Below are 22164 nucleotides of genomic sequence, written 5' to 3'. Positions count from 1 at the left end.
AGAACATGAACAAAACTCCAAATAAAAATAATGCAATACACTCAAACTATAAATAAAAACATATAGCCTACAGCGAAACATAAAATAAAAGCATTCAAGACGTTTTGCTCTCAGTATCATTAAAAACATATGCTATGCTAACGTAACATTTTGCATAACATATATTTCAGACGATCAAGGAAATCACAAAGGTAAAAATATTAACAAAAGTACTTAAAGTAGACTGTGGGTAATGTTACTTAACCAATCTGACGCAGTTGTTGAACTTTATTGCTATAAAACTGACGAGAAACACGGAGAAACGTCGACGCTGTCCTCTCCAGCAGCTTGAATGTTTTCCCGGTTGCCATGGCAACTCTAACGGCCACCTGCACTAACGTAAGCATAACAATAAAAAAAGGTTTTGCGTCTTTCCAAAGTTAACTTTATACATTTTTATAAAAGCCATTTATTCGTTGTCACCTCGGAAAAATAAATTCTCCTCTCAGAAAAATTAACTTTACACTCTTATCAACATACTGTGGGCACGCGCGCACTACATTTGTGGAGGCGCGCGCTGTATGTCACGTCACTATATATAAAAACCAGTCATCCATACTCTGATTTGGTGAAAACAAACATTTTTTTTCTTAAGGGGACATTTCAGCCTTGTGTCTGACATTTAATTACACGTTTTATATTGCAAATTCTGGTAATAATAACATATAAAGAATGTGTAAATGATGGTAATGAAATTACGAGCACATGACGTTGCTGTTACGTTGCCAGTAAGTCATGGAATGACCATTATATTACGAATAGAGGACGTATCTGGAACGTCCTTGGTAATCTTGTAACGTTTGGAGAACGTACTGACGACGTTGTGATATGGTAATTTGATGGTAATATTATTACGGGCATACAACGTTGTAGTTACGTTACTAGTAAGTCATGGAATTAGCAATATATTACGAATAGAGGACGTATCTGGAACGTTCTTGGTAATCTTATAACGTTAGGAGAACGTACTGACGACGTTGTGAGATGGTAATCTGAAGGTAATGAAATTACTGGCATGCGACGTCGTAGTTACGTTGTCAGTTAGTAAGTCATGACATTACCAAAAAGTACGAATACATTACGTAACTGTTACGTCGTGTGTTAGCTGGGTACCTGTTTAAAGTGACTCAAGTCCTACACCCGAAACACAATGGGCCAAGGCCGTTTAAGCAGCCTAGCTCTGCTGGCCATTGAGAGGACACTGGTCAAGTCACTTGAAAAGACTCCTAGTTGGTACGACAGGGTCACAGACCATTTTCTTGAAAAGAAACGTAGGGCAGAATTTACTTTTAAATAAATAGACAATTTTATGATGTAGGCCGAAAATGAGCTTCCCCTCTCTGACAGACCAGTAGCCGCCACTGGTAACGACGCATAGTAACGACATGGAAGACGACACATAGTAACGACATGGAAGACGACACAGTAATGACAGAGGGTAACGACGCATAGCAACAACATGGAAGACGACACATATGGCCATAGGCGCCGATTTATGTTTCTGCCGGTGGGTGCCCAGTGCCCAGTCCCCCCCCCCCCATCCATATTATACTATAGACAAATCCGCGTTCGAATTTCGTATTCCACGATAGTCTCGTGGTAGAATTTTTGTTAATAGAGTCAAAGGTCCAGCCGTGCTCTAATTATCAGTGGTTCGAACCTGCCCTCATATAGTTTTTTTTTCCTCACAAAGTTCAAAGAAGTTCATTAATGTTTGTATATCGAGAGCAGGGACATGTTTGTGTGCTTTTTGTTAGTGATTTCCCTGGAAAGAAGAGTCAAGCGATAGATTATAGACTAACTTACATGAGCCACAACGTTCCTCTGCATGATTTCAAAAACAACACGTTTTAGCAGTAGTTAGCTTATTTAACACAAATTAACGTCAACTGGATGTTTCATTTGCATTATATCCGTGCAGCGAGATGACAATTTCGACCCAAAAACACATTCTTTTCACGAGTGTTGTCGCGAGTCGTGCTCTCGCTGATATCTGATGCAAGGAGAGTTTGAGTTTGAGCGCGCGCATGTATCTGATCCATGATCTGATCGAGAGCAGAACCATTTGTGCTCGCGCATCACTTGGATGCGCTCTCGACGTTTGCCATTAAAATATCACCATAGAAACAGCCTTAAATAAACTATAAAAAAGGGTGAAGATCGTGTCTGAAAGCTTCAATCGATTTTTTATTGGTTAAATCAATGGAGAATATCTCGTATTTTTCCGTGGGTGCTCGACCATTTCCGTGGGTGCTCCAGCCCCCGAGCACCCACGGGATCGGCGCCTATGGTTGCACCTGTCATTCAGGTGACAACCACATTCAATAGGGCGGTACCTAGACTGCCCCACTACACAATACTGCTACCTAAAACACGGAGATGCTTCTTCATGATCTCAACTAACAGATTCTGCAAAAAAACGAAAATCACCAATTTTGAAAAAAAAAAAAAAACGCTTCTTTCTCAGTTTGCTCAATAGTTGTGCGGCCGACTTGTGTCCCTGGTTTCCGTGACGGGTCACATACAGTGCCCTCCATAAATATTGGAACAGTAAAGACAAAATTGCTCTGTTAGCTTTTAATATAATTAAAAGATTAATATGAGGTAGAAGTACAGAATGTCACATTTTATTATTAGATGCGTTGTCAGATTTGTAAAAAACAGTAATATTGTGAAATATTATTACAATTTAAAATAACTGTTTTCTATTTGAATATATTTCACAAAGTAATTTATTCCTGTGATGCAAAGCTGAATTTTCAGCATCATTACTCCAGTCTTCAGTGTCACATGATCCTTCAGAAATCATTCTAATATGCTGATCTGCTGCTCAAGAAACATTTAATGTGTACAATTGTACAAAATATTTGTGCACAATATTTTTTTTCAGGATTATTTGATGAATAGAAAGTTCAAAAGAACAGTGTTTATCTGAAATCTAATCTTTTGTAACATTATAAATGTCTTTACTGTCACTTTTGATTGATTTAATGCGTCCTTGCTGAATAAAAGTATTCATTTCTTTAATTTCTTTTCAAAAAAATAAAAATAAAAATTCTTACTGACCCCAAACTTTTGAACGGTAGTGTATAATGCTACAGAAGCTTTGTATTTCAGATAAATGCTGTTCTTTTGAACTTTCTATTCATCAAGGAATCCTGAAAAAAAAAGTACACAACTGTTTTCAACATTGAAAATAATCATAAATGTTTATTGAGCAGCAAATCAGCATATTAGAATGATTTCTGAAGGATCATGTGACACTGAAGAATGGAGTAACGATGCTGAAAATTCAGCTTTGCATCACAGGAATAAATTACTTTGTCAAATATATTTAAATAGTACACAGTTATTTTAAATTGTAATAATATTTCACAATATTACTGTTTTTTACTGTATTTTTAATTAAATAAATGTAGCCTTGGTGAGCAGACGAAACTTCTTTTAAAAACATTAAAAATCTTAGTGGTTCCAAACTTTTGGACTGTACTATATATATATATATATATATATATATATATATATATATATATATATATATATATATATATATATATATATATATATATATATATAAGAGATGAGTCTATACATGAATAACCATGAACTAATACCTGAATTAATAGTTACTTCAACATGAACTCAAGATTAGTTAAGATATGAACTAATCATGAACTAATGAAGAGTGATCCTTAACCCTTTAACTTTCACCCCTAGATGGAGCCAATGAAAAAATATATTTTTTTTAAAATTCTTATTATTGGACATTAAAAAAATGACCTTAAGCAATTTTTTTTCCAAATTTATATTTTTATCTTGAAGATATCAAACTCTACCGTACGGTTGAGATGTCAGTCTATGGTAAATCTTTATTCAAATTCAGACTACTATTTAATATGTTTTTTTTTTTCAATAATAAACATGTTTAACTTTGATTGTAAGTCATAGATACATTTCATAACTTTAAGGGTCCACATAAAATAAAAATTGCATTCAAAAAGTCTACATAGAAATAATACATACTTGATTGATATGCATATGCTATATTGTGTTCAATATAATAGCCAGGCCATTTGTGATTTTAAATCTTTATTATTATTATTATTATTATTATTATTATTCAGGAACAATGTTTTAATTTATTCTTTTTCAAAAAATTCATCAACATTTCATAAATGTGACAATATATTGTCAATATTTTGTCCAACTATGAACAAAAACAAGAACGCTCCCAAAATTCCACTTCTATCTTGACACTTTTTGATCATTCAATTTTCATTGTCCAGCTATGAACAGAAACAAGGACATTTGAAATTTTCTTCACTTCTTCACTTTTATCACTTTTTGATCATTCAGTTTTCATTGTCCAGCTATGAACAGAAACAAGGACATTTGAAATTTTCTTCACTTCTTCGCTTTTTCGGTTTCTGATCATTCAATTTTCATTGTCCAGCTATGAACAGAAACAAGGACATTTGAAATTTTCTTCACCTCTATCACTTTTTGTTCCTTCAACTTTCATTTCATGTGAAATGCTACATAACATTGCTAAGCTGTGTTCAAACACAAGAATACCCCACATTTCCCACACTTCCATCTTGATACGCCCTTTGTGCAAAACCTGCATCTACCACGCTGTGGACCACAGGTAGGCCAGTGGGATGTGTTGTCAAAGCGGACATCTGCTACAGGTGTTGCATCTCTTTTGCGCTTCCGCTGCAGATTTGCAGGTGGAGGTGAGGTGCACAGTGGTCTTCCAACTCGAGCTGGCATCTTGTGAAGGCCTTTGAGGGTGTGGGCCACAGTTATTCTGAACATCTTGAGTGGCATTGGTTTTTCCTTCAAAGCACTGCATTCTTGTTTGTAGAGAAGCCAGCCATTATAAATGGATACATCCAACACATAGCCAAAAAGAGGTAGGTACCAGCGTTTTGACTTGGTGGGGGTTTTGTATAGGTGGACGAGCATGTCTGATAAATCAATTCCACCCATGTGCTCATTGTATGCCTTTATTATGACAGGGCAGGTGACAGCAATCTTCTTGCCATGCTCTTTGCTGTACCGCTGGACAAAACCAACAGGCTCAACTCCACAAGCATTGCTAAGAAGTGTGACACACTTGTTGTCATACCACTTAACAGCAATAACTCCTTCTGATGACCGATAGTCATAGGCCCCCCTTCCTTCTTTGGACAGTTCCTTGTCCGTTTTCAGATGGTCAGCAGCTCCTGCTGTACGATTTTCCCGAACTGTACCCAAGCACCGTATATTTGTTGTTTCAGCTAGGGTCTGGACAAGTTTTGCACTTGTAAAAAAGTTGTCACAAAAGACAACTGTGGACTCGAGGCATTGAACAGTTCTGCAGAGTGTTGTGACTACTTTTTCTCCCATGAGCATGGTCTTGTCTTCCTCTGATTGTGGGATGTTGAAAAAGGTGTTTTTCCCTTGGTAAAGTATAAAATCATGAATGATTCCTGTGGAGCTAGCACGACAGAAGAGCTTGAAGCCCCACTTATCAGGCTTATTTGAGATGTACTGGCAGAGATTACCAGCTCTTGTTCCTTTGTAGTGTACCATGACTTCATCTACACTCTGCTTACAGCTGGCTGGAAGGCGAAGGCACTGTTGGCGTAGCATATCAAATATAGGTCGAACTTTGTAGAATCTGTCCTCTGAGTTTCCCTGGCTACTGTCATCAGCAAAATGAATGAATCTGCGCAGGGCCATAAATCTCCGTCTGCTCATGATTTCTGCAATCAGGTCAAATCGGCTCTGTGAATCCCAATAATCATCCAATGATGGGAACTGATATACTCCCATGTAGAGCAGTATGGCAAGAAACTCTTGGATCTCAGTTGGATTTGTCTGAATGGGATAACCATTCACTTGAGCAGAGTAAATATTGGTTTGCTCACTTATATAATTCACCATTTCATCAGTAAAAAGCCTGCTGAAGTAAGTGAAAGGAGAACCAAGCTCACTGATTTCTGGGGGAGCAATGTCAGGGGTGGTGAATAGTGCAATATCCACCTTCCATAGTTTATGACTACTGGAGGTGCTGGTCTTATTTGGATTCTGATCTGAGACATACATGAGCTGTGTTTTACCTCTTGTTTTCCTGTGACTACTAGCAATATCTGTGTCACTACCCTCTAGCATCTGTATATCTTCTGGTTCAGTGTCATCATCAGTGCAACCTGCATTCCCTGGAACATAATCAGGAACCTCAACATTATCATCTTCACTGTCCTCTAATTCTGACTCCTCTGGATGAATAGGAATCACAGCTTTGCTTTTTCCTTTGCCATAGAACAGTTTAGTGTCCATCTTTCCTTTCCACTACAATAAGAAAAAACCTACATTAAGGTATGTGCATATGTTCATTTGTGAGTAATAATTATCAGCTTATATTTAAAATTCCATGAATCATTTCAATTGTGTCTATTTGAGGAAAACATAAATCATATTTCCCCCTCTGATCACATGTACAGACATATCAACCGTACGGTCACGCATGATTTTGGATAATTATGGCAAATCAATATTTCTGCATTTCTCATATATTTTGCCATATTTCTGTTGTTTACCCTCTACTCTGTTCATAACAACATTTTGGTTTGACCCCTACTTACTTGATTGCTTGTTTGACCCTATTATCTGATGACAGACCAGCACCATTCATCCATTTGTGTGACTGACTGAAGTTTGTAAACTGCTGCAGTCACATGACAACTGGAATGCCCCATCCCCCCATGGCACCAGCAGACACGGGGGTGGGGCAGAAGAGCTGTGGAAAGACTGATCTCTCATCTCCTCCTTTTGACAGATTTATTCCCTATCAAAGTAAGGTCTACCGTACGGTTGAGAAATCAGTTAAAGGGTTATTCAGTCCCTTATTTTTTTATAAAGAACTAAGATTGTCTCTTATTTTCCTTTGCTGAAGTTGGCAACCCTATACATTTCATCGGCCTGTGTAGTGCCGCTTCAAGATGCCTGAAGAGAACCATATATTTACTTCACTGTTGAACAAATCCAGCCGTTTGAATGAATCGAATGATTATGAATCATTATGAATCAGCTTGTTGAATCATGATTCGGACTGCGAGTCAAACTGCTGAAATCATGTGACTTTGGTGCTCTGAACTGCTGATTCAACATGTGGATTCATTATGCTCCGATGCTTCCTAAAGCAGTGTTTTGAAATTGGCTATCACTATGTAAATAGTTTTGTTTTTTTGGCACACCAAAAATGTTCTCGTCGCTTTATAATATTAAAGGGGTGGTTCAGTGTTTTTTTTCTAGGCTTGATTGTGTTTTTGGGGCACAGTTTAACATGTCTTAATGCTTCGTTTTTTTGAAAACACTGTATTTTTCATATATTTTACCTTTATTCTACACCTCTGTTTCCACTGTCATATGAACGGCTCGTTTGACTTCCTGCTTCTATGAAGCCACTCCCTCCGACATACGCAGTGTGCTCAGATTGGTTAGCAGGTTGGTAACTGGCCCAGTGTATCGTGATTCGCTGAAGCGTCCGGAAACGCCACGCCCCTTACCATTCGTAGTTAGCGCTTCAGAGGAAATGTAATAATAATTGCGTCTATATTGCTGTATCAAATTGAGCCGAATCAGACCCAGATGAAGAGGGTCAAGCAGAACCTCTGCAATCGTATCATTTAAAGGACGTTTATGAATGGTATTTCATTTAGTATTTGTGTCAAAGTGTTTAGATGCTGTCACTGCTGTTTGTTAGCTTTCAATATACAGTTATATCCTGATTAAAGCTTTACTGTATCCAAATACATGACTGAGTAGTCGCATTTTTGTAAAGGTAGTGTTTAATTTATAGCATGAACAACTGTTTGTCTATGAAAATAGAAGTTTGTTGGTGTTTGTTGTAGGGATGGGCATGATTAATCGACGATCGATAATTGATCGTTAAGAATTTCGTCGATCACATTCATTTGTTATCGATTAATCTAATGCATTTTTTTTTATCTAATGCAGGTTGCGTTGCGTATAGTGTGAGTCTTGAAGCAATTAAATTAATTTCACTGTGTGGCAGCAATTAAACATTTTACCACCAGGGCGCAATATTTGACACCATACTCGGTTATCTGTGATCTTCCGTTTTGATTTCAAAAGAATAATCATGAAGAGGTCACGGCAAAGTGTGGCGTGGGACCATTTTGATTTAAAAAGTGAAAGAGTTCACTGCAAACATTGCGATGCCGTGTATAATTACAACACGGCCACGACTCAAATGATGTACCACTTAAACAAAGTGCATCCGTCCCTGGTTAATGTCGGTGGCGTTGCATCCCGCTCTCAGTCTCAACCTAGCATCAAGTCGGCGTTAGCACGGACTCGGACCTGTGATGCACAACGAGCAGAGAAAATTACCCAAGGGATCTGCAAGTTCATTGAGATGGATATTCTGCCCTTAAGTATTGTTGAGGGCAATGGTTTTCGAGAACTGATACATTTATTGGAACCGGCATATCAAATTCCATCACGACGTACCATCACCAGACTGGTAGAAATTCACTACGAAGAACGAAAGCAGCAGCTGTTAAAAGAATTGAGCAAAGCTGAGAGAGTTGCTCTAACGACAGACTGCTGGACCGCTTTAACAGCTGAGAGCTACATCACCATAACCTGCCACTACATCAGTGATGACTGGCAAATTAACTCAGCGGTCCTGCTCACAGAAAGCCTGCCAGGCCGGCATACAGCTGACCACCTCGCTGAGAAAGTGAATGGAGCTGTAGAGCAGAGGGGACTTAAAGGCCGAGTTATTGCATGCGTTCATGACAACGCGGCCAATATTGTAGCTGCCAACAGTCCCACCAGAGTGCCCTGGATTTCCGTTGCCTGCTTTGCACACACCCTCCAGTTAGCCATAAATGATGGATTTGCACTGCATCTTTATCGGGTAATATCAGCGGCTAGTAAACTCGTTAGCCACTTTAATCATAGCACTACAGCAACCAAAGCGCTGCAAAAGAAACAGGAGCAAATGGGCCTCGCAACTCACCGGCTTACCCAGTCGTGTAAAACACGGTGGAACTCCGTGTGCGAGATGTTTGATCGGCTGGTGGAGCAGCGATGGGCTGTTGTTGCTGTGCTGTCGGACCGAACCGTGACTAAGCTTCAAGATGCCAGGATCCTGGAGTTGAAGGATGAGTACTGGCAGCTGATGGAGGACACACAGCCCGTGCTGTCAGCACACTTAAATGTGCCACCACGGTTATGTCTGCAGAGAAAGACGTCTCCATCTCGAACACTTATCCCGTCACCTTCGGCCTCATCAATATCCACCTCATGCGCAGTGAAGGAGACGGGCCCAGACTCATCGAATTCAAGACAAAAGTGCGTTCCTCTCTTATCCAACGAATGAATGTAAGCTAAACTTTTTATCTTAGTTTACATATACATAATTTCATGGATACTTTCCTGTTATCTGCGTGTTACCTTTTTAGATTTAAGCAATAAGCCCCGCGAAGAATAAAACTGTTACTCTTACTCCATAAAAATATTAAATTTAATATTAATTTTATTCATAAAATAAACAACCAACAACAACAAATACAATGTTTTCTGATTATTGATTCCCCATCATATATTTATACAGATTGAGTCTGGTGAGATTGTGTCATTCGCCCCCATGATCTCATCAATGCTGGACCCTCGTCACAAACACCTGGGCTTTCTTACACCAACACAGAGACTGGCTGCTAATGTGAAACTGGTTGAACTGGGAGAGGCGGTGGGGACCCATAGGGCGGATATCCAACAGGCTGGGGGAGTCGAGGCTGTGTTGTCTGACACGGACAAGGGGAGCGCAAACACTGTAGTCACGACCTCCCAGTCATCTGCCATGGCACAACTCCTTGGGGATCACTATACCACTCATTGCGAGGCTGGCATCGAAGCAGAACTTCAGAATTTTCTGAGGGAGACTCCCCCACCCCTGAACTGCACACCTACAGACTGGTGGAAAGTGAACGGAACAAGGTTCCCCGGGCTGGCCAAGTTAGCGCGGAGATACCTGTGCATCCCGGCAACGTCAGTCCCCTCAGAGCGGGTGTTTTCGGCGGCTGGTCTGACGGTCACCAGGTTGCGGTCGCGTCTGACCCCAGATCATGTTAACATGCTTATATTTCTCAACAAAAATAAGTAGACTGGTGCAGAAATTGTATGCGAGTTAAAGTTAGTTATTTTTCACGACGCTTTAAGTAGCCTAATTTGTTAAGTTAGCCTAATTGTTAGTAAGGCTAATATCTGGCCCTTTCTTCTGGCTTGGATAGTTTTGAGTTACATTTTGACAAAACCTGTCAGATCTAAATATTATTATGTTTTTTGTTTAAGTTATTGTTTAATTGTTCTTTTTTATTATTTTGGAACAAATGAGGTCTGTTTAAGAACGCCGGCTCGCAGGTTCCGCTGCTTTAGAGCACCGCATGTGCACACTCATATATGTTTGGTTTGCCTAACTGAACATAACTGTCTGCCACAAGTTGATCTTGTAATAAAGGTCTCATCGAGGAAAAACACGCTGTATTTTTGTATTCATTGCATTTTTGAATTATAAAAGTTAAATAATTTTATTATAAAAATATTAATGATTAATCGATAGTCGATCGTTAATTCTCTCGACGATCGACTAAGAAAATTTAATCGAATGCCCATCCCTAGTTTGTTGCACTAGAATTTAGCTAACTGGCTAGCAAAAACGAGTTGCTCTTTGTATATGTCCTTGATGCATTAAAAATAGCAACAGAACTATAACATTACATTTAAAAGACAAACAATAAAACGTACTTACAGTTTGGGAGCGATAAACAGCAGCTTCTGCTTTTAAAGTGGGAACTGCTTCATCTTTCAGTAAAAGCCTTTGTGCAAATCCAGCATTGAACTCGTGTAGATTCTGGAAGCTGTCTTCAGCGCCGCATCCAGTGTAGAAAATATCACAGATTATAATGGGTTTTATTATCTTTTGACGCGACGCATAGCTCGCGTTCGGTATAAACAACTCTTCCGCTTCCATATGCTGCGTCACATGGCCTCGCCCACTTTGTTGCGTGTTTCCGGGGGCGTGTTTATGTTAATAGCAAGGGTTTATGATGTCACCAACCCGGGAAGAAGCTCGTTGTAGTCCAAACCGGGCGTTTTTGTAGGCAATAAACTGCCATAACTTTAAAAGACAATATCTCCGTTTGCATTGAACTTTCAGCGCTGTAACTTTGCAGATACTGTTTATGCTCAAGCAGCAACATTACACACTAAATACAATTAAAAAAGTGAAATCACATTGAACCACCCCTTTAATATTGAACCACTGTACTCACATGAACCGATTTAAATATGTTTTTAGTACCTTTATGGATCTTGAGAGAGGAAATGTCATTGCTCCCTATGCAGGCCTCACGGAGCCATCGGATTTCAACTAAAATATCTTAATTTGTGTTCTGAAGATTAACGAAGGTCCTACAGGTGTGGAACGGCATGAGGGTGAGTAATAAATGACAGAATTTTCATTTTTGGGTGAACTAACCTTTTAATCATCAAGACATTTACTGCCACCTACTGGCAGTTTTAGTTTCTTTTTTAAAGTAATTTCATTTAAAAAAATAATTTCATATGTCCATTTTAATTAAAAATATAAAGGTATAGTTCACCCAAAAATGAAAATTCAGTCATGATTTACTCAACCTCATGGTCCAAAAGTTCATGTGTAATAATTTCTACATTGAATTGAATTAAATATTTCTTTCTGAAGCTACTTTTTGTAGTATCTATTTGATGCTTTACAATAATGACTTCAAATTATCTTTTGAGGGTAATTTCTGAGCCAAAATTGATGTGTGATTAAACTGCGATTAATTAGATTAATTAATCACCACATCATGTAATTAATTAGATTAACAATTTTAATCACTTGACAGCCCTAAATGAAACATAAATAAATTCTGGAAATTGTCACCACAAAATCAGTAATTTCAGTGTCTCTTTATTCTCTTATTTATTTCTGTAGGATGAAGAGATACAGATCAAGGATCAGTAACAAGATACACTTAAAGGTATCAATCAATTCAATTTATTTTTTATTATTAAACATTATAGCTTTACTGCTTTAACACAACAGTTTTCAGTAAGGCTGTCATTAATGATTATTTTGGTAATCAGTCAATTATTCTGACGATTAATCAAATAATCTGAAAAAAAACAAAAAAAAATGTGGTAATAAAAATAGACCAAGCAAACAATAGAATTTAAAATGAATTAAAATACATAAATAATAATAATAATGAGGCAATAATATTTGGTATTAGAAGCAAGTAGTCATATGGTTTTATAGAACAACACTTGTAAAATACATAATATATTATACATAATATAGACAAGCAACTTTTGTATATTAGTCCTGGGACACACTAGATGATTTTGAAATCTTAACTGATTTTGAAAGCCTTGGAAGAACACAGACACAGAATAATGACAGTTTCAACAGATTTTTAGCACTGAAGTCTAGACGAATTGACGAACAGATGTGTCTCAGATTGCGAGACACATCTGTTGAATGCTGGAATGATTTCACAATGAGACAAGATCTCACTGAGATGAGATCAAACGTAACTTGAGAAGAAAAACAAATGGAGGACAATCGACGTTGTCAGCAGGCTTTCCTATCACACTTTCTGCTTTACAGTGAAAAACAAAATAGAAAAAAAAATGATATGGGTGATCTTCTTTCTCAATACTCTACTTTCATGCCATGTTTGTGGCTGCCAAGTTTCAGCTAAAGAAGCACGTAACATCCGGTAGGTGACACTTGATCATTCTCATTGGCTGTCGAGGGTATCAAGAGTCGTAAATATCAAACATGAATCACATTTTGCAAAGCTCCCGTTATCTTAAGGGAAACAGTAGATAACCACTGAAAGTGCTGCGGTTATTCTCGTTATCAAATATCTTTGTGTTTGGCCAAAGTCTCACATAGACAACATCTCCAACCTCCAGGATCAACACAACTCCATTCGAGGAGTTTAACACATTCTGAGGCTGATGGGCATATGCCATAACCACAAGCTGTTCATTCTTATAAATTGATACAGCTGCTGCAGTTGGGCCATGACCACATACAGAGACTCTGAACATGTACGCTCCTTTCAGTGGGGCTGTGAAAACACCTAAATCAAATAACAAGAGATACAGAATCAGCTGTTTCCTGTATGATTGCTCAATTACCAAACACAATGTGTAATAGTTTTGAAAGATGGCAAATGATGACAGGCTACATTTACACAACAACAATGACGTCCTAAACCGGTGTCCAAATTTTTTTGCTTTTTTCACACAGATCCACAGAAATTACCAGTAGTTGGCGATGTCACTTTGTACAGAAACACTACACACCTATAGACTGTACATGGTGTGTGTCTAGACATCACATTTTTCACAAATTCATGTTTTTGTAGTTTACATAGAGACGATAACGCTATTGTTTCCAAAGACTTGCACTTTGAAGCACCCCAAATCGCTGGTGTCGTGTAAACGGCTCCTAATTCTCTTACACACATTACACAACTGCAGAGAGGTCTGAATGGAGCAGAAGATTTTCATTACTATAAACTGAGTTTTATGACTCCATTTCATTGATAATTACCTGTAATTGGGTTGTAAGCGTTCCCTATGTTTGTGAAGACGTTCCTGTAGGTTAGTGTGAATTCATCAGTAAAAGGACCAATATAACCACTGCTCGATTGTGTCAGTCCAGCTGAAAAAGCTATTTCTCTGTCTGTTATTGAAAAACATAAGCAAAATTGTGATATATTACTGTATTACACTGAGAATGTATACACTGAATTTAACATCATTCAAGCACACTTTCACCTCTATTTTCCTTTCTCAACTCACTTGACCCAGAGTAAGATTTGAAATTTCTGTGAAGGAATAAAGATTCTGTTAAATGACATTTACACTGATTATTGTAATAGATAACACAATTTACACAGTATACACTCAACTTTACACTAACATTTACACTATACAATGTATTGCATTGGTGTTTTACTTTGAGGATCATTGATAAAAGAGTGAATGTTTTGGTGAAGTACCTTCATTTTTCTTGTTCATCTCATCCCTCAGTTCTCTGATGTTTTCTTTCTGCTCTGTAACGGTGGCGGTCAGTTCTCTGATGTTTTCTTTCTGCTCTGTAACGGTGGCGGTCAGTTCTCTGTTGTTTTCTTTCTGCTCTGTAACGGTGGCGGTCAGTTCTCTGATGTTTCCTTTCTGCTCTGTAACGGTGGCGGTCAGTTCTCTCAGTGCTGCATGGATGTCAGGTATTCCCAGATCACAGTATTGTTGGCTGTCAGTTGAAGCTTCAGCTCTCAAAGTGTCTGTTTGAGGTGGATTCTGTCTTCCGTCCTCAGAGCTGATCTGTTGACTGATCTCATTCTCATTGAGTCCTCCATCTACCTGCTGCTGGACGACAAACACAAAGGTTTCCAACAGCAGCAGTATACATACTAAAGCCTTCATTCTTCACTGATGTTTGTTTCCAGCTCTTGCTCTGTCATCCTCACAGCCTCTCATGTTCCTTTTATAGTGTCCTGATTCACTGTCTTTTGTACTTGATTTATATTGCTTCAGATTTATATTGCTTTAAAATAAAGTTTTACATCCTTGTGGGGCGTGGAGGAATAACCACAGAAACACACCTCCAGTTGTGTGAATGATTCACCTAGTTCTGGCATGAAACTCTTGATAGCACAGGCTGATGGGTCTTTAACTCATTTGGTAGCGATTACATCATTATCTACATTGCACAGCTGATTGGTTGCTGTTGCATCAGTGGTCAATGAGCTGCAGCTCAACATTCAAACAAATACTGGTAGTGTTGCTTGTTAGCAGTCTGCAGCGTGTTTTCAGAAACTCCTCACCTTCCCCAGCTCCACCTGTATATATTTGCTACAGGGGTTAATTCATGTATGTTACATGTGCAGCAGTCTTACATGTCTTACATGCTCACAGCAATGTCTGTGAATGTAATGGCAGTAGCAAGTTTCGGTACTTGCTCTGCAGCAGCAGCGTAGCAGATCTGTTCCGCCAAGGCCGAATACATTAACATTGCCATCTCTATTACCATACCAATCTCCAGAGAGTTGTCATGACAGAATGTAGGATCTGCGCACTAGCGCAGGTTAAAATATCACACTTTAATAGTATTTATTGAACCTAATTTAATAAAACAGGTTGTGTGACTATGAGGAATGATTACCTCAAAATGTACTGTAGTGATTTTACTTTCACCCATCCAATTACACATTTTCCGCAAGTTTAATGGGGAAGGTGCAAGTCCAACACACTTTAAACACAAACAATCTCAACCAAAATGATGGTTTGGATTAAAACGAAACATTGTATCAATGTCACCATGCTATCTGGTCACCACCAGCCCATGTTTTGGCTTTCTGATGTAGAGCCTGGAAGCGCTGAACTTCATTCACTACAAACAGATCAAATTGTTAAATAAAGTCATTATTTTTGTTTTATTTTTGTGCACAAAAAATATTCTTGTCACTTCATAATATTAAGGTTAAACCACTGTAGTCATGTTGAGTATGTCTTTAATACCTTAATGCATTTGGGGAACAAAATACCCACGCTACCATGCTAAGAGAGTGCTTGCCAAAGAATGGCTGACAAAAAAATGGACAATTTCAACAGAAATGTCAATCACTCCTCCTACGGGTCTAAAAGGCTGTCAGTGACAGCATTCCCTAAGGCCAACACCCAAAACTCTAAAGCACTTGTCAGTAACTGTCAAACTGTCAGTAACAAACTCAGACTGGATCTCAGAGACGGGAATCCTGGGGAGCAGGATTCAGCATAGCACTTAAAACCCTTGCAATTGAGGGGAATTATTCCGCTCCACCTAGGATCTACAGAGTGCTTCTAAAACAAGGCACTCTGGAGGCTGAGTACTCTAAATAGGGTCCTTCATGAGAGGCATACCTCCAGCTCCAACAGGAGCTGATCTACCAAGGGAGTTCTTCCTAAAGAATCTCTTAAACCTTTAGGACCAACTCAGGGAGCGAGGTCCTATATATGATGACACATACAAGAGAGGGGAGTACCTACAGCCTAAAATACTGATCTACCAAGGAGCCGTCACAAGAGACCTTCAACCATCCAACCCGAACTCGGGAGCGCTGTACTCTAAGGAACGACCCTCAAAGTGAGGGGAGTACAAATTAGACTCAACCGAGATGAGCATAGACCAAGCTCAACACAAGTACCAGGGAGGCTCCTGAAGAGCCTACACTCTGATATAACTCTAGGGAGTTTGGACACAAACTTAGCTGGAAGTGCTAAGGACCTACTCGTCCCAGAGGACTGCCTTCAAGGTAGCTCGCTCGAGGTTCAACTACTTGCTAGCAGATCTAGAATTCCAGGGCTAGTATCAGGGATGCTCCGCTGGAGCCTGGGCTACCTGATAACCATCTGCTCAAATCTAGGGAACTAGGACACTCAGGAACCTAGCTTAACCCGGAGGAGACCCTAGGAGGGCCAACAACTTGGTAGCAAATCAAACTCCAGCAGAAACAGCCACTAGAGGTATTGCAGGCTTGGAATACTCTTTTGCATTGCCACAACGAGCCATGTATTCAGTATAATGCCTTTAACCCTTAAAACAAGGGGAGTACAAATCTATGCGACCGGGCTTACGAGAAGGCCTCAGAAAGTGATGGACACATGTGGGGCACAGAGCTCTGGGAGCGAAGTGAGCTAAACCATCAAGAGTGAAAGCTTGAGCAAAAACTCTAGCTCCAAGGCAAAAAAGTCTGGGCTCAGCTCTGGAGGAATGGAGGCCCCAACAGGAAGAAGTTCCACCAGAGGGGCCTGCAACACTCGACCCCGCGACTTGATAATAATCGAGGAGCTTTGTGTGGAGAGATTGCTCTAAGTTCAAACTAGACAAAGCTACTACCAAAGGTCTAGAGAGCGGAGACCTCAGCATAGTGCTTTCCACTCTATAAATGAGAGGATGTCTAACAACGCTTAAGTACAATCACAGGGGAGGCCTTCAACAAAGGCCTACAACACATGGCTATTTGTCTGCCTGACACCACTAGAGAACTGAAGCTCAGCAAATCGCTTATACTCTAATATCAAGAGGAGCCTCAGCTCAACCTAGGCAAATTGAGGAGGCCGCAAGGCTTGCTACTCGCATTAATAGCCCAATGTAGAAGGCAGCCCCCAGCCGGGGGTGACTCTCACAAAAAGAGGAGGTGTACTACGATCACTACCTGCCAGTCTTAAGCTGGAGAGGCTCTTTTAGAAGTAGCCTACTCAGAGCTACTGTAGGCTAGGAGTCGGAAAGCTACAGCCGAACCGCCTCTGTCTAAAAGACAGGCCTTAACAGTCCAGCGCTTGAGGACATCGACTACCTGGAGCTCAGTGGAGCAGAGGCTTCAATAAAAAAACTCTCTAAATGAGAGGAAGCCAACACACTCATCATAGTATTTGTCAAGGTGGCCTGCAGTGGGCCAAAGTCAAAACATCAACTACCTAGAGCTCAAATGGAGCGGCAGCTTCGAATGGTGGCTTCAGCAAAATGACTCTCTTCAATGAGAGGAAGCCAACGCACTCAACCAGAAGGATTATCAGGGCGGCCCCGGAGGGCCGAGGACCTGACATATCGACTATCTGGAGCTCAGATGAGCGGCAGCCTAGAAAACCGACTCTCAGAATGAGAGGAGGTCATGCCATTCACTACAGGTGATATTTCGTTCTAAATGTTACCCACTACATAAAACCTTACAAAGAGAGGTGGCACATAGTAAGGTATCACGATCAGTGTTGTGCATGAACGCGTTCAATGAACGACGTTCACTGAACGCGTTCATATTTTCGCCGAACGCTGAACTGAACGAGTCACTTTTCATTCAATGAACGTGAACGAGAGCGGCGCTCACTCTGGCAGGAATGAGCAGCATGCGCAGTTCACGTTCACGCTCATTTGAAAACTCAGGTTTTACGACACGACTGTTTACAGCAAACACCTTGATGGTGCAGCATCATGACTAGTGCTAGTACTAGTTCACGTGATTCAAACTTAGCTACAGCTGAAGCCAGTTTTGAAGAGCACTTAGCAGAGTTTTATGTACAAACAAAGGAAGACTCAGACGGAAAAAACCTCACGTTTTTGTGCAAACTGTGCCCACTGGGACTAAACAAACAAGTACGTACGTCAGCCACATCGAGTTCAAATTTGAAACGACACATCGAGTTACGCCATCCGAGCTATCTTGGCAAATATCTGATTACACATTATTTAAGGGGTAAATATTATTTTTCTCCTGGCTATAATAATTGTCTCTTGTTTATTGGTACAATAATTTTGATTAGTTTTGGAGTTGCAGTGATTTGCAGCTGGTAATGGATGGTAAAGAGGTTCTATTGAGTAAGATAGTGGCCTATCTTAAAAAGAATTTAACAAATGAACGTGAACTAGTTCATTTTTAGATATGTGAACTTAGTTCATTTAAAAAAAAAAAGAACTATGAACATGAACTAGTTCATTATCATCTGTGTGAACTGAACTTTGAGCTAGTTCTCTTTAGGTATGAACTGGCACAACACTGATCACGATAACCTTCCACAGAGCGTAATCTGTTGCCGCGTATGTCCTGCCATATACGAACAGGACCAGAGCTTTCAAAACCTGCATAAATTACATGCTGATGTAAACAGATACGGGAAAAAAACAGATTTGTCCACACCCTGTCGATCTCAAAGCAGAGATCAAAAGAGAAAGGAAGGCTCATATATGCGGGTACAGTTAAACAACACGCGACTGGGGTTGCCATGGGAAACACATAAAGCTTTGAAATTGAAAGAAAGTACCTTCAATTTTTGAACCACTTTTTATAAATATGAACTTTGGCGTAGATTTTAGCGTAAACACATTCAAATCTGTGCATATGCATGTTTTATAATTGAGGGAGCACTTACTATAAATGCTTCAATTCAGTGTTGTTCAGTCCAAAGTGTGTTCAGGGTCTGATCTGAAGCTTTTACTGCAGGCCTGTTTAACAGCCTGAATGTCATTTGTGCTTCTGCACGTGTCACAAATATACTTGCATTATTGATTAACCACTATATAGTTTATGGTGGTTTACACACCCTGACAGCACCTTTTATGAAGAAAAACAAATAAAAAATAATCTTTCAACACAACCAATTCAGACATGTCAGTCTAGTAGATGTCAATGTACACATTATCAAAAGTGGATATAGTTGATTCTTCCACTTTCCCATAACTTAAGTGTGAAGGAAAGCTACACATATACTTATTAACTCAGTGTAAGAATGGAGGCTTGGGCTGCTATTTTGAACCAATAATAGAAACATTACCCCATGATTTACTCATCTTCAAGCCATCCTAGGTGTTTATGACTTTGTACTTTCAGATGAACACAATCTGAGTTATAATACATAGACCTGGGCCTGTATGTATAAAACTTCTCAGAAATGCTCTTAAGAATAGTCTTAAGTTTTGACTTAAGTGTCAAAAAATTCTTAGTAAAGAGTAGGAGTTTTCTAAGAGTAGGAGACTTTTATAAAGAAGCTAAAAGCAACTTTTAGTAAAGTGTAAGACGGATTCTTAAGTGCTGACTTAAGTGTTGTGAACTAAGGACTACAATGATGTCAACTCAAAATGGCTGGCCTTAACCTCTTAATCAGCCAATAGCGAGCCTGGAAGGGTGAAGTCACAGCAGCACAATACCAGTCATTTAATGTTATTATAGAAAACAATAATAACAATAATAAAAAAAAAACAAACACAAGTTTTAATATTTAAATTGATTTAAAAGCAATAGCTTTGCATTTGTGCAAAATTATCATAAATTAGTAGGCTGGTGTGGAATATTTTCCAATTGATATACTGTATGTCGCCTCATTTACAGTTAGAGCAATGATGTGTCATGGATTCATCAACTGCTCCAACAACTGCAGGGAAGTCCACAGTCAACATAAAAGTGGCTTTCTTTTGCCGCATGGTTTGATGGTCAGTTGGAAAGTCAATGAACTGCCATAGAGTAGTGGTCAAATGTGATGTCCAGCCATATGAAAATTGACATCTTCAACCTTAATTCAACTTAATTAAACTTTTAAAAATGTGTTAAAAGATGTAAGCACATCGACTAGCTGTGCTTGGAGTCAACTGTTTCATGTGTGATAATGAAATGAAATTTCAAATTATTTCAAATTATTTTTGGCCAGGCTGTCATACAAAGAAATTATAAACACATGCAAAAACAAGAGAGAACCAATTAAATATAAAAAACGGATGTTGTATTCAATGTCATATTTTAAAACATTTAAATAATATAACATTTTTTTAAAAATTCTCATATTTTGATTGTTTAAGCAAAATTATTTGCGATTAACAAGAAACTCTTGTTTGTATGTACTCGTGTACTGTACATTAATTTTTTGTGCTTCCTTGTCGTTCGTTCATCATCTGCGCTTTATTTTTCATGACAGACTCTCCACTCTCGTATTGCATGTGTATGGAATTACATTTGATCCAAAAATAATGAACGTAACTTTTCAAAAAAACTAATAAAAATATAAATTGAAACTGAATAAAATGTCTTTGAAACTTAAAAAAAAATAAATCGCAGGCAAAATGTTTGACTTTGTTTTTAATACACTGCATGTTTTGCTAACAGTTTCTTTTCTTTCTTTCACTGATCTTTACTTACAAAAGCATTTCCAGAGTTTTCATTTATGCTTCTGAAGTTTTCGTGTACGATCCCAGAGTTTTCGTTCGTCTTTCTGGCACAAATCTCTCGCGGGGGCGGGGCCAGCAATGGTGTGTTCTCATTGGCTACTGAGTTTTTGATTGACAGCTTCTACTTGACCTGGAAGTGAAGACGTCAGTGTTGTTTACAGTCTATGGTTTACATATGGTGAACGTCTGTAAGCGGCTTCTTATTTCATTTTAGTGATGTAAAGATAGGCGTTTTTATTATTTTATCTGTATCTGCTGCTACTATAGTGAGATGATTTCTTAGGCCTAGCACAGACGAATGATATAATCATCATTATCATCAATCGTCATTATCTGGATACTCGCGGTAAGTCAGTATTTTTTACGTTTACAAAATGAATATAAGTAACATTACTTGCTTTTGCTTTTTCAGATGGAGAGGTATTTTAGAGCTCATTTAGAGCCCACTTTACAGCAGTGTTGTCTTGATTTAACCCAATCATTACAGGATCTGGTTATGTACTGTAATACAGCCTTAGATTAGGTCATATTTAAAGGGGAAAAGGTAGTCTTTAATAATAATACATATAAAGTACTGTGCAAAAGTCTTAGGACACCATTAGATGATGTTTTAGCAATGGTATAGTGACCATATAATTTTTTTTCAGACTTCTTATTAGAATATGACCAGAAAATACTTTAAATTTGTAAGCATTATTAAAAAACAGAAAAAAAAAAAAGACTTCTACAGGCTAAAGTGGCTATTTAGTGACCTCTCCTTACACTTGAGTAATAGTGAGAACCTGGCTCTCTCAAACCTAAATGGAATGGAAAATGACTGGAAGGCCAAGAAAACTTTCAAAATCTGATCAGAAGTTTCTCCTTTGAAAAAACTGGAAGTCTAGGAGGTCACGTTAAATACTGATTTTTGCTTATAGTATCCATTTTGTTCTGATTTTTTTGTGTGCATATTTCCTGTATTTTCTGTTTGCATTGTAATAAAGACCAAAAAATAAGCATGGGTGGTCATTTAAAACATTGCTAAAACAACAAAGCTAAGACTTTTGCACAGTACTGTATGGCCAAATGCAAAACCTAATACATGAAAGTAATTATGGCTGAAATTATATATAATTTGTTTGAAATAAATATTTTAAGTCTGCATAATTTGTTATGTGGGAATTCAAAGCAGTTTGTATTGTTAGATTATAATACATCTGATTTCTTATTTTCCAGGGAGTGGAGCAACTTTTCCATTAACAAAATTCTGATGCTGACCCAGAGGAGGGAGTGGTAGCCCCAGAGATCCACTGTCCCCATCAGACAAGAATCTTATT

General features: G+C 38.7%; 1 protein-coding gene across 4 annotated transcripts in view; it reads right to left on the bottom strand.

Annotated features, from left to right (window-relative positions):
* LOC137024850 (putative leucine-rich repeat-containing protein DDB_G0290503) overlaps positions 1–14654 on the bottom strand; it is a 95910-nt gene extending 81256 nt beyond the window's left edge. For all 4 annotated transcript variants that reach the window (XM_067392790.1, XM_067392789.1, XM_067392791.1 and 1 more), the window contains exon 1: positions 14160–14654. In XM_067392790.1, coding sequence (XP_067248891.1) covers positions 14160–14583 — 424 coding nt within the window. In that variant the 5' untranslated portion in view covers positions 14584–14654. The remainder of the gene's footprint in view (positions 1–14159) is intronic.
* Positions 14655–22164: the final 7510 nt, after the last annotated feature.

This window comes from Chanodichthys erythropterus, chromosome 8 (assembly GCF_024489055.1).
Source record: "Chanodichthys erythropterus isolate Z2021 chromosome 8, ASM2448905v1, whole genome shotgun sequence".
NCBI lineage: Eukaryota > Metazoa > Chordata > Actinopteri > Cypriniformes > Xenocyprididae > Chanodichthys > Chanodichthys erythropterus.
This window is presented reverse-complemented; position numbering and strand designations above follow the sequence as displayed.